This window comes from Amaranthus tricolor, chromosome 15, assembly GCF_026212465.1.
Source record: "Amaranthus tricolor cultivar Red isolate AtriRed21 chromosome 15, ASM2621246v1, whole genome shotgun sequence".
Taxonomy (NCBI): domain Eukaryota; kingdom Viridiplantae; phylum Streptophyta; class Magnoliopsida; order Caryophyllales; family Amaranthaceae; genus Amaranthus; species Amaranthus tricolor.
In genome coordinates this window covers 9,036,393-9,049,400 of record NC_080061.1, presented here as the reverse complement: position 1 = coordinate 9,049,400, position 13,008 = coordinate 9,036,393, and the positions used below count along the sequence as shown (strand labels likewise).

At 30.8% G+C, this 13,008-nt stretch overlaps 1 protein-coding gene across 1 annotated transcript; it reads left to right on the top strand.

Moving 5' to 3' along the window:
- The first annotated feature begins 8,884 nt into the window (after window positions 1-8,884).
- Window positions 8,885-11,809, top strand: LOC130801403 (putative NAC domain-containing protein 94). The gene is made up of 3 exons (XM_057665246.1): window positions 8,885-9,383; window positions 10,090-10,394; window positions 11,008-11,809. The coding sequence occupies exons 1-3, from the start codon at window positions 9,188-9,190 to the stop codon at window positions 11,680-11,682; spliced, it is 1,176 nt and encodes a 391-aa protein (XP_057521229.1). The 5' UTR covers window positions 8,885-9,187; the 3' UTR covers window positions 11,683-11,809.
- The last annotated feature ends 1,199 nt before the right edge of the window (window positions 11,810-13,008 follow it).

Sequence of the window (13,008 nt, the reverse complement as noted above, 5' to 3'; positions counted from 1 at the left end):
GTGTACGGATTTTGATCGGATTTGAACAAAAGTTTTAGATAACGATCAAATTATATTTAGATTACGGGTAAAAATTTCTGAGTTATGACCCAATAACTTTCGGTTTGATATTAGAATTTTAGCTCACAAAATAATTATGTTCGGGTCTTTTTGTGCAATCGCACTCTAGATTCTAGTGTTACCACCAAAACAAATCAAATGTGAAATTAATAAAAAGTGTGAAATATACTCTTTGGTTGAACTCTTCTTCACTTGATCATGGATGGGTCGCCAACTTTTGAGGTGAGGTCTTTTTTTTTTCTATCTGATTATTAGTAGTTGTTTTGTAAGCTTATTTTTTGAGTCTCATCTTTGATAACCTTCCTCTTAATCTCAAGGTTTCATATAAATGTATTTCACCATATTAATATTATATTCTTTTAATTACCAAAATAAAAGTTATTCGAAAGCAAAAACAATGAGTATAATTATGCATCAAGTGACGTAAATATAGATAAGAGAGAAGTTTGTTTGATGAATTAAATGTTGAATTGGTGGTCATGGAAATTTGAAGCCATGTAACGCATAAAGAGATAAAGTTACGGTAGCTTTGGTTTTAAGATATTGACTCCACATATTGACAAAAACCAAGTCCGCCCGCCTTTTCTCTTTGTTTTTAGTGTTTCACTCACTCACAAGATTATCTTTTATTACTTCGTTTCTCAATCATATAATATCATTATACAAATAGGACTTTACCATTATTTTAAATTTAAAATTTTGATTGAAAAAAAATTCTTAACATGGTATTAAAATCCAACCTCGTAGAAATTATAAATTTAAATATTATTTACTTTTTATTTCATAATCGAATTTAGTGTTATGTATGAGGAGAGCGTATGTTGCATTCACACTTCTAGACTAAAAGATTCTCGTGTGAAGGGGCGTGATAAAATTGAGTTGTCAACCATCAATTTAAGCTTTCAATTGAGTTGGTTTCTTTACATACTTCCTCCATTCCAATTTACTCGCAATGTTTATTTTTTTCATGCAGTCCAATATACTAACTCAATCCTTAACATCTTTAATTATGTATAATAAAAAATTGTAAAAATTTGATATTTTATAATAATCTTTGCAATGTGACGAATCAAACAAGATCTCATTTGTCTATGTTTTAACTTATAGATTAAAAATAATCACAAATTAAGAATGATAAATATATAGTGTAATTTTTCTAATGTTGTAACTAATTTGAAAGGGTGGAAGTATTATAAATGTTATATGTTATGATATGAATCATTATGTTGATATAATTTAGTAGTAGTAGTTCAATGAATCCAAAATCATATATTAACTTATTGACTGAATACTCTCTCTACCAACCTTATGAGTTGCCACAAAGGTTCAATTTTTGAGTGTATTTCCCATGATCTTAACTATGGTCTTAAGTTAATTTTAGGGTATGACTTTAGGATAAAGGGAAACGTCTAAAAGAAAGTCTCTTAGTGAGTCTTTTATTTTGAAGATTTGAGTTGACTCTTGTGGACTCAAGATTTTTTCACATAAATCATGCACTACAATATGTCATATTTTTATAGGGATTTGTTTTTAATGATATAAAAAATAAATGTGGAATAAGTTTGTGGATAGAGTCTGAAATTGAGGAGTCTTATAGAAGTTTGAATAATATAAAGTAATTTAAAGTTAGTGAAAATTTAATAAAACAGTCTGAATAACATGTATGAGCATTCAGCACAAAACTTGGTGTTCCATAACTTGTTTTCAATCAAACATGTGCAAGGATAAAAATCTAGGCTAATGATCTATTAAAATATTACTTTGGCAGATTATTATGATAAGGAAAGGTAAAAATCAGTGTTATCAATTCAGTATTTTGTATAAGTTAGGATTCAGAAATATTTAAAAGTGTAGTCCAATATATATATATATATATATATATATATATATATATATATATATATATATATATATATATATATATATATATATATATATATATATATATATATATATATATATAAGGGAATAAAAATCAATATTAAGATATGTTTGAAAGCAATTGAAGATATTCAAGCACATTAAATTTAAATTAAGGTTACACTTTGAAACCCTTCTATTTATAGCAATACCAGTAGGAGAAATAACACGAACTATCTAGTCAGAGTACATTTCATGGTGCATGTTGTTTTTTAATTATATTGACATGACTAGTGAACATCATCATCTCATACCCAATATATTCCGCTCATAGAAAACTATGGTTAGGATCTGAAAATTGAAGAAAGACGGAAGCTCATACCCATAGGAAGGTATGCATCACAAATAAACTAGAAAAGTTTAAACTTAGTTAAAGTAGGACATAGTATATGAAATTTTTTTGCCCTAGATAATAATTAGTAAAGTTATTATAAAGAAGCTCTTATTTATTCTGAGGAAGTACATCTTATTTTCAACAGATAGATAATAAATAAGATTATTAATATTTATTTTTCTCAATTTTATTTTTCCATAAATTATAATTAGTAAAGTTTTGTGAAGTTAGTTATTAGGATGGAGTTTTTTTAAGTGATTGTTTGAAGTATCTTAGGTCATATTTTTTTTCAAAAATAAAGATATTATCAAGATGTAAAGCACAAAACTCGATATTGAGCAACTCAAATGGTTGTGCTCGATATATCATGTAACTGAAGTGTATCACTGATGTATGCACTTTGTACTATATTTTTATGCTCCTTTCCCTTGCATTTTATGGCATTCTGATGTGTGATTTCGCAAATCCATATGGTTTTACGCTTGGTTGGAGTTTTTGTGTGTCTTTGATTATTTCAGGCCATTTTACTCCACTCTTGTATTGGAAGCGGATCACTCCTGAGCATTAGAATGCGTGCTTCGAGATTTGGCAGAGTTCGAGACCGCACTACGGCACTTTTGTGTGCTCACGGCTCCATTCGGATATGCTTTTAGTCCCGTTGGGTCTCGTTTGTACTTTTGCCGTGTTCTAATGAAGAAAAGTAAGCACAAGATGATGGGCCCGGGCGAGTATTTTCATACCCGAGCGATTTCAATTGAGAAATAGGAATGTAAGCCTCCAAGCCCAGGACCCGGTCGGGTATACTCTAAACCCGGTCGGGTCTGTCAATAATCACTTGCATGAATGTTCAGCTTACGGACCCGGTCCGGTCTTGCTTAAACCCGGTCGGGTCCTGCGATTTCTGCTTTCTGGAAAACTCCCAGCACACGGACCCGGTCCGGTCTTCCATAAACCCGGTTCGGTCCTGCTTTAATAACCATTTTTCCGCACGGTTTTTATTTTATGATGAGGAATGTAACAAGGGGGCAAGCAACATTTTCTTCTCTGTTTTTTTTAGATATTATTAACTCTTCACTTTTGGAGAAAAAACTTTGTAACTTTCGATTACTTTCGTTCATCCTTTGGTATTCAACTTCAAGTACTATTTCTTTATCCTTTCCTTGTTATTACTTTTAATCATGTTTTCTTTATTAATTCTTGTTTCGTTACATTTGATATGTGTGAGTTGTTTCTTAATCTAGGGTTAGATGGAACCCTAGCCATGATGTTAATGATGAATTATTGAATCCCAATCCCTTTTTGTTATGCATAATCCTTGTTCATGCTTGGTTCCTTATGCTAGTTAACTCATGTATTTTCAATAGAAATTTTGGAAATTGTGGTTAACAATTCATTCAATTGCTAACGAAAGTTAGAGTTGAATGAATTGCCTTTTAGATCAAGGGCTTGATAATCTTCATGAGAATAGATAGATTTGATTGTTGGATCTTATAGAATACTATGCTTAATGTCATTACTATACTTGATTCCATGAAAATAGGTTTGATAGTATGGTAGTGAAGCTAATAGTCTTCGAAAGGAGTTATTAGTATCTTTAATGGTGTATTCATCCTATTGAACATGGTTATGATTGTTGTAGGGGTAGTAGGATCTCATTGTCATCATATCATGCTAGTGGGGAAGTTAATCCCTAGATGTTTTAATATCATTGATTTACCTTTCTAATTTAATTGCTTGTATTCTATTCATTTAGTTATTTTAGACATATATTCTCCAAATTTGTGTGTTACTTAGGATCAATTGGTAGCCGAAAAATAATCATTTACTACATTGTTCCCTGTGGATTCGACCCTAACTGCTGCTATACTAGTTGCATATTAGGAATTGTTTGGTAGTACATAAACGACCTATCAATCACTGTGTGTTAGAACGAATGTTAAGCTTTTAGATTTGATAACGATGCTATATTAGAGATCAAACGATGTGTGTCAATTTCTAATATCACCAAGATCGAATGTATGAAGTCATGTGACAAACAAATTACATATCGATGTTTGTAGAAGATAATAATGCAATAAAACGACACAAAGATTTAACGAAGTTCACCCAATTAAGGCTACGCCCTCTGGTGTGTAGTATCTTTTATATTTTCAAAGGATTTTAAAGAACTCTCAAATGTGGAGAATTACAATAGAGAAGAGATTAGGCTAGTGTTTGGCTTGAGGTGTATTTTTGTGGATATTTTGTAATGGCATATGAGCCTCCTATTATTGGAGATTATACATTAATGATTAATTACACAATTAAAAACTGAAGTTTAATGCACAATTGAAACAGTTTCTGAAGTTGAACAGACCAAAGGAAGCGAATCCAAAGCCCCCACTGACCAACTGCTCGTTTGAGGCGCATAGTGCTCGTTCGAGTAGTGCCACACTGCTGCTTCTGTTTTCTGATCACCAATGTGCTCGTTCAAGCATGTTATTTGCTCGTTTGAGCACAACTCTTCACCACATTATGTCTGCTTTTGTTCATTGTGCTCGTTCAATACATTGGCCTAATCTTCAAGTGCATCGATCAAGGCATCTTTAGGGACCTTTGCAATTCTTCATTAAATCATTCATCATGCCATCTTAACTCTCATGTTTAAGAGTCTTCAAAACCCACATAACTTCAAGCATTGAATCATACTCTTAAACACCATCATTAACACACACTTAATCACCCATCATAAATCCTTCATAGGATTCCACACACTAATGCATATAATTTATTTGATGCACTCAAGTCACCATCAACATTAACAAGATTGAATCATTATTGGAAGATCGTGGTAGCCGCAATGGTTATCATAAAGCAAATGAGTGGATATACATTAAAGGATAGTATTCTAAATGAAAACATTAAAGGTCATATAGTTGCATATGTTAAAAGAAATATGGGCAAAAATTTATTAATTTATTTTTGTGTAGTCATGTGCAACAAAAACTAAAAAATATAACCAGAGAAAAATAAACGTTAGAACTTTGAGGAGTTATAAATAAAATGAGATGGACTGATAACTTGAATAATGATATATATAATAGTATTAAAAATTGAATTTCACAGCTGTTGAGCGAATAAAAAAAGCGTGATTTGAATCTGATCTGAGTAAATTATAAAGGGAAATATTAATAAAACGGTAAACAACAATAAAGAGAGAAGAGACAAAAAGATTTCCATAGTTCACTATCAATAGATGACTACGTCTTTTAGGCCCGAGAATAATCATCAGTATAAATTATAATAATATAAATAGTGAAAAAACTGTAAAAAATAGATCTTTAATTTCTGCTTAAATGTCAATTTTTCATTTGACTCAAAAATCCTATTAACAAACACTTTTTCAAAAATTTAATCAATCAAAGATCAAAACCCAAAATCATCCAACTAGCAAACCAAAAAGTGGATTAACTAAACACAATCTACATGTTAATATGTTAATTTGAAATTTTACCGGTGATAGAGTTTGCTAAAGTTGGCTGTGATATTGAAGTTTGAACGGTGTTTGGTTAATTAATCTTCTATCAATGTACTTTTTAGCATGGACCAAAACCAAATGCACAATATAATATTTTCAATTTTTATTAATTTTCTATATTATATTATTACTCAAATTGGTTGATGTCACCGTCCATCAAAAGTCAAAAACTAAAGTAATTAGTTCAACTGCTCTTTCTCATTGCTTCAATAAATTTGAATTACTAATTTTCCTATTTTAATTTATTTTTTTAGTTTAAAATGGACTTAGTCTATTAGTATCTCATGTTCAACCCATTAGTCTCATTTAGTTTTTCACATTTGTCGAGGTAACATTTTAACATTTAATATTTTTAATTATTTTTAATTAAAAATTATAAAAAATTAATATTAATATTCTTTGTATTGAGACGATTTAAACAAGATCTTACATGACTATGTTTTAACTTATAGACTATGAATAAAATACAAATTAAGAGTGATAAGTGAATAGTGAAAAAAAAAATAAGAGGGACTAATGGGTAGAATAGGAGGAAGTATATTTAAATGTGCATCTTTCTTTAATATTTTATTTACACATTCACACTTTCTAACTCACTCCTTCAATTTATAGTTACTCAACGCTGTTTTAGTTTACATTAAAACCATACAAAATCGACTCTTTGTGTTTGAAATTTTGGAGACTTAACAAATATTTGGGATTTATTTGGCCTTTATGGTCCAAAACATTTCCCTAAAGAAGAGCCACTAATATAGGGTTTGTCTTCTTAGACTTGGGGGAATGGCTTAACTCATGAGTCTCCATAAGATCATCAATAAAGCCACTTAGTTCAACTAGTGAAGTCATACAAGATAGTGGTTACCATTAGGATTGAATCAAATTATACATTTTTGCTTTGTGGTCCTATATAAATTCAACTAAAAAAATTATTTATGACTTGGGTTAGACTAGCAAATTACTATAAACAAAGAGGATAGTGAATTAATTAGTATAAAGGTGAACAAAAATTTCTCGATCGGTAAACTAACTCATGATTATCAAAAAATATGTATAATAGATGGTTTTTTTTTTTGAAAAATAAATAAAATAGGTTATTGGAATTACATAATAGAGAAGAAATTAATAAGTCAGCTTTAAGAACCTTAGGTCAAAAAGATTTACTTCATTTAAAATTTAAGAGCCTTAAGTGTTATCAACTACAGGGCTTCTTCTGTTTAGGGTAAAATCGACCACTTTTTTCTGATTCTTCTTGTGAAGAAAGTACGGGTATGTATTATGTGTCATTTTTTCTTATCTAGACACTGTTCTGGAACGAAATATTAGGTATGATAATAATGATGATGAAAATATGCTCCAATTTAACAATTTTTTACAAGTTTATTCATGAGAATGGTAAACGGTAAGCAACAAATGGAGTAATAGATTGTTACATATGACAAACTCAAAAATTAAAACTAAATAATTTATATGTAAATTACTACTTCCACCTGTTCACTTTACTCGATGCATTTACTTTTTACAAATTTTTGTGAGAGACGATCTCTTTGAGAGACTATTTTTATTTTGGTCGGTTTAATATATATTTTTTTTAACTATTATAAGTAGGCATTAAAAATAATATAAGTAGTCATTTAAGATATTATGAGTAGATCTTAAGAATACGGTAAGTAGGTATTAATAATAATATAAATTGAAAAACATCTCTCAAAGAGATGGTTTCTCAAGAAACTAGTTGTTTACTTTTTGTCACTATTTATTAATTAATTTTAATTTGTATTTTATTCTTAATCTATAAGTTAAAATATAGTCAAGTGGAATTTTTTTTAAATCGTCTCAATACAAAGATTATTAATATTAATTTTTTATAGTTTTTAATTATACATGATTAAAGATATTAAGAATTAAAATATTACCTCGACAAGTATGAAAAAGTAAAAATGAATGGAAGTGAGTATTTTTTTAGTTGCACAACATTAGTTATATTTGGCATCGGAATTTAAATCAAATTAAAATCAACTTTATATATTAAAATAACTATTTTAAACCCCAAAAAAGTTTAAAACTTTAAGTGATAGTCCGATTTACCCTTGCTAATCAAATGAACATAATAGTTTTTTTTTTTTTTTTTTTTTTTTTTTTTGGATATCTTTGGCAATCCCAGAAATAGAGGGAAGTGGTGTTTCTCCTTAAGCCTTATTAGTTATTATTAAATTAGTAGTAGTATTAGTATTTGATTAAGTAGTCGAAGAAGAATGGGTCATTAACAAAATCAATGCCATCAATAATAAAAGAATCCCCATATTTAGCAAAATGTTTTTCTCTGACAAGTCAAACATGAAAAATTGTATGGGAGAGAGGAATTAGGAAAAGAATAGAAGCTTTTGAAGAATGGAATAGAAATTTTGGATCAACCATTTTTATTATAATATATGATATGATTTACTCCTCAGTCTTCTTTAATGGGATTTGTTTTATCTACCATTTGCACTGAATCCTTTGTATTATTATTGTACTCCTAATATATTATAAATAAATATAATCATCATTAATTAATTTTAAGCTTGTCCCCGCCTAACTCACCTCTTTAAACTTCGTTTTTCTAGATATTTTGGTGTATTATTTACTTAGAACTTGTCCTTAAATAATAATGAGTTTTTACAATTTTATTTGCTTTGATAACTTTTATTTAAATCATCATGATATACATATATGTGAATTATTAACTTAGAAAAATTCATAAACTTTTGAACTTGCTGCTATAAATCCTATAGTATTTATTTTCATTATTAAAAAAGTTTATTAACATATACACAAGTGAGAATGACACGAAAAATAAGAAATTGAATTGAAAATATATACGGAGTCTTATCCCAAAATAGTAACTAATAAAATAAATTCATTAAGACGGATTAAAATAAAATAGTAAATAATGAAATGAATTTGTTCGGACAGAATAAAATAGAAAAGTGAGATAAATTTAGAGGGTGGGATAGGGAGTATATTTAAACTCCATAGGGTTGGAATTAGTAAGCTTAAATATGGAGTCCTAGTGAGTAGTGATAGCTTGAGTTTGAGTGTAACAAAACTTAGCTCCTCGTGGATTTGTCGTAATTCACACATAACCAAAGATTTCAGTGACAATCACCCACAAATAACGGCCAAAACACTTTCATTCAGAGCTTATCAATGCCTTTGAATCAATAATGTCTTTGAAGGGTGTGCAACATTTGTACGGCCACACTTAATCTTGTGTATTTCTAAGTCTTCTAACCCTTTCTACTTATGCCTCTACTTTAGCTCTTCTAAAGGATTCTATTTATGGTTAAAACTAAACCCTTTGATTTATCAGACAAAAAATGGAGGAGAAAAATGAGATTGATAATAATAATAGTAATAAGGTTGATGATGTTATAATGCCTGGGTTTAGGTTTCATCCTACTGATGAGGAACTTGTTGGGTTTTACCTTAAAAGGAAGATTCTTCAACAAAATTTACCTATTGAGCTTATTAAGCAAGTTGATATCTACAAATATGACCCTTGGGATCTTCCTAGTAAGTTTTACTATTAACCCAACTTTTTTTTTTGGCTTTGCTGAATTTTAGTGTTTTTATTCTATGGAGTTGTTAATTTTTACTTATTAGAACGGTTTTATGTTGATTTTAACTGATTTTTAAAGCCCTATGGAGTTAAGTCTTACGTATGTTTAGAATCACCTCTATTCCGATCTTGTTTTAAGTTGGAGTAAACTTTGTTTTTGTTACCACGCCTCTTCCCACAAGAGTTATTTGGGATAGAAGTGTGGATGCAACACATGCTCTTCTCCTATTCACTTGAAATAATGAGGGGTGGATGAGATTTGACTTTGTGACCTTTCAAAAGTTTAAGCTGATGGTTGGAGTCTGGGGATAAACCAAAGAACCAATTCAACCAAAAACTTAAGCTAATAAAAAATAATATAACTAGAAAGATTGTTAAAATTGCGTCTTCTACAAGAATCGGAAAGTAAGCTGTTTTAAATTGAATGCATTCAAGCAAAAAACTGACAGATATAATGAGTGAATTTTTCTTTTGTAATTTTATTCCCGCCTTAGATTAGGGTCTAGAAATTTCTCTTTTTTCCATAAAGGAGTCGAATGAAACCAAAGTTTGATGTTCGATTTTAAATTAGAGACGTTATAATTCATTATATGTTATATACTCGATCAGTTTTACACCGATTATCTTGTGCGTGTGTGTAATGGGTATTGATCTTATCAGAATTGGCATCAACTGGAGAGAAAGAATGGTATTTCTACTGTCCAAGAGATAGGAAGTACAGAAACAGCACAAGGCCTAATAGGGTAACATGTGCTGGTTTCTGGAAGGCAACTGGAACTGACAGGCCAATATATTCCTCAGATGGTGCAAAGTGCATTGGACTTAAGAAGTCTCTTGTGTTTTATAGAGGAAGAGCTGCTAAAGGAATCAAAACTGATTGGATGATGCATGAGTTTCGTTTACCTTCACTTTCTGATAATGCTCCTCCTCCTAAGAAGTTTTATGATAAAAGTTTTCCTGCCAGTGTAAACCTCTCTCTCTTCTTTTTAGGTACCGTAATGAGCCGTATATTGTAAAGGAGTAGAAAAGCACGTTTTTAAGTCATGTCATGTTCATGTACGACAACCAAATAAGTGACCGACTGCGACATCTTAAGCTATGATGATAACTAAATTTTGCAAAGTTTTCAACAATTGAGCATTGCTTTAAAGAACACTTAAAACACTATTAAATCATGGTGGTTAACAACCTTTTTGTTATTACTAATAAGGGTAAGGTTATGTACATCTGAACCCCACAAACCCACAATAGATAGGAGCTATTTAATGTTATTGTTAGAATAGATAACATATCCTGGAGCCTCAACCATCAACTTAACCTTTTGGTTGAGTTGGTTCCTTGACATTGTATCAGAAGCCAGTGTGACAATGGTCAAAGGTTCGAGTCTCATTTAAAGTGGAATATTCAACGGTAGGTATACTATGTGCTAGAGTATATATAACATATCCTGGGGCTTCAACCATCAGCTTAAACTTTCGGTTGAGTTGGTTCCTTGACAATCATTGGCGTAATGAACCATTGTCGTTGTAGTAAAGTTTTAAGACAAGGGCACCTTATAAAGTTTGTTATAATCTACAGGATTCATGGGCAATATGTAGAATATTCAAGAAGACAAACAGTACAGCACAAAGAGCTCTATCCCATTCATGGGTATCACCACCATTACCAGAAACAGCAACAGTAAGTGACATACTTAACCAAGGCTCAAATCTGATTGGTTCTCATTTCAGTTCAGAGAACATATCATGCACATCAGAAGTAGCAAAGTCTTCCATTCAAGTCTGCAACAACAATCATGACCTACAAAATCCCATTTCCTCTCCTCTTAGTTTCTCCACCCTTGATCACTACAAACCCATCTCCGATCCAACGGTCTCTAAACTGTCTGTCATCCCAACATCCTTCACAGACCTCCCAAACAACATACTGTTTCCAACAGAAGTCTCTGCCATGCTCCTGAATCTCTCTCCTGCTTTCACTACTGATGCTGCTAAACTGACAGACACTATAGACTTCGGTAGGTCACAGCAGCAGTTCAATGGTCTTCATTTGAGTTTATCACAGAATTTGATCGAAGATGATCCATTCGGGTTTAGACTGAGCCAAAATCAACAGTGCAATGGTCTAAGATCAATGGGTTTACCTTTCAGTTCACCTTCGTGTGTGACAAACTCGGGTACTTTGTCATGGGACTCGGCTCCGTGTCCTAGTGAGTTGTCCACAAGTTATTCCTCTAACAGGTTTTATAGCTAGACAGTAGACAGTAAAGCAGTAAGAGATTTCAGTGTAGGAAATCTAGTTAGCTTGATAACTTCCATTAGGTGGTTAAGTTAGATCAGCTGTAGGAGAAACTATACTTTAGAGTGCAGTTTTAGGTACTTAGGATGTTGAATTCATATTGAAATAGTTTTAGTATTTTAGTCAATTGTTTTTCTTTCAATCTATCCAAGTATCAAATTTTCTTGTCTAGGAATGAAATGTTGTTAGTTGTTGTGCTAAACCTCTCATTCTCAAAATTTGGTAGTTAAAACATGACAACAATAATAAATACAACTCGTCCTGTATGAGACCGTCTCACGGTGAGACGACCTCAAAACAAGAAACCTATAGGCTAAATATTTCTATTATTGCGCAATTTAACTCAAGTATGAGGCGTGTCTCACGGTGACACCGTCTCATACAAGAATTTGTGTAATAAGTATTCTCATATACTTATATAGTTAACAAATAATGTGTTATCAAGGTAAATTTAAAAGGATACCAAGTATTGAGATGTATAAGGGTAATGAAAAAAGATTGGAGAAGAAGACTTGTTGCAAGTAAAAACTTGTTTTTTAGGAGAATTATATGCATCCCAAAGAAATAGTCTCAAGTACGAATATGGTGAAAACAAAAAAAAAGTGAATAAAAGTGATAAAGAGGTCTATTTTATAAAAAGTGAGAATTTGGGTGGATGGGAATGTGGGATGCAACGTAATTAAAACGTGTGGATGAAAATTAGGGAAAGAAGGTAAATCATCGCTAAAAATAGAAATGAGACAATGTCAATGGAATGGACTAAAAAACATATGGATAACTCATTGGGAGAGAGTATGATTATATGTAACTTATAACTTGGCAAGTGTTGTTACCATTAAAATAGCATAGTTGTGTTTCCAAAAATGTTGAGTATGAATAGCATCAATCAATGTGATTTTGTAGTGAATTTTCAACTAATTTCATGATAGACAATTCAATAATTATTTGTATATAACCTTCTCAATGCACATTTTTGTAACATAAGTGTTTATAGGTTATAATTATGTACTAAAAAAATATTAACTATTAAGGAACAAAAGAACATATTGAATAGTATGAAAACCAAAAAATATAACTAACTTCAATCAGAGAAAGTATTCATAAAAGCTCATCCCTTAAATTAATGAGCAAAAAACTTTAAAAGTTTTGGGTTAATTGACACATTATATGCACGAGATTACATATGATATTTACTACTAAGGGTCAATTAAAAACCTTTTTATCATTATTGACAAAGATAAGATTGCACACATCCGATCTTCAAACTCCACTTTGGATGGA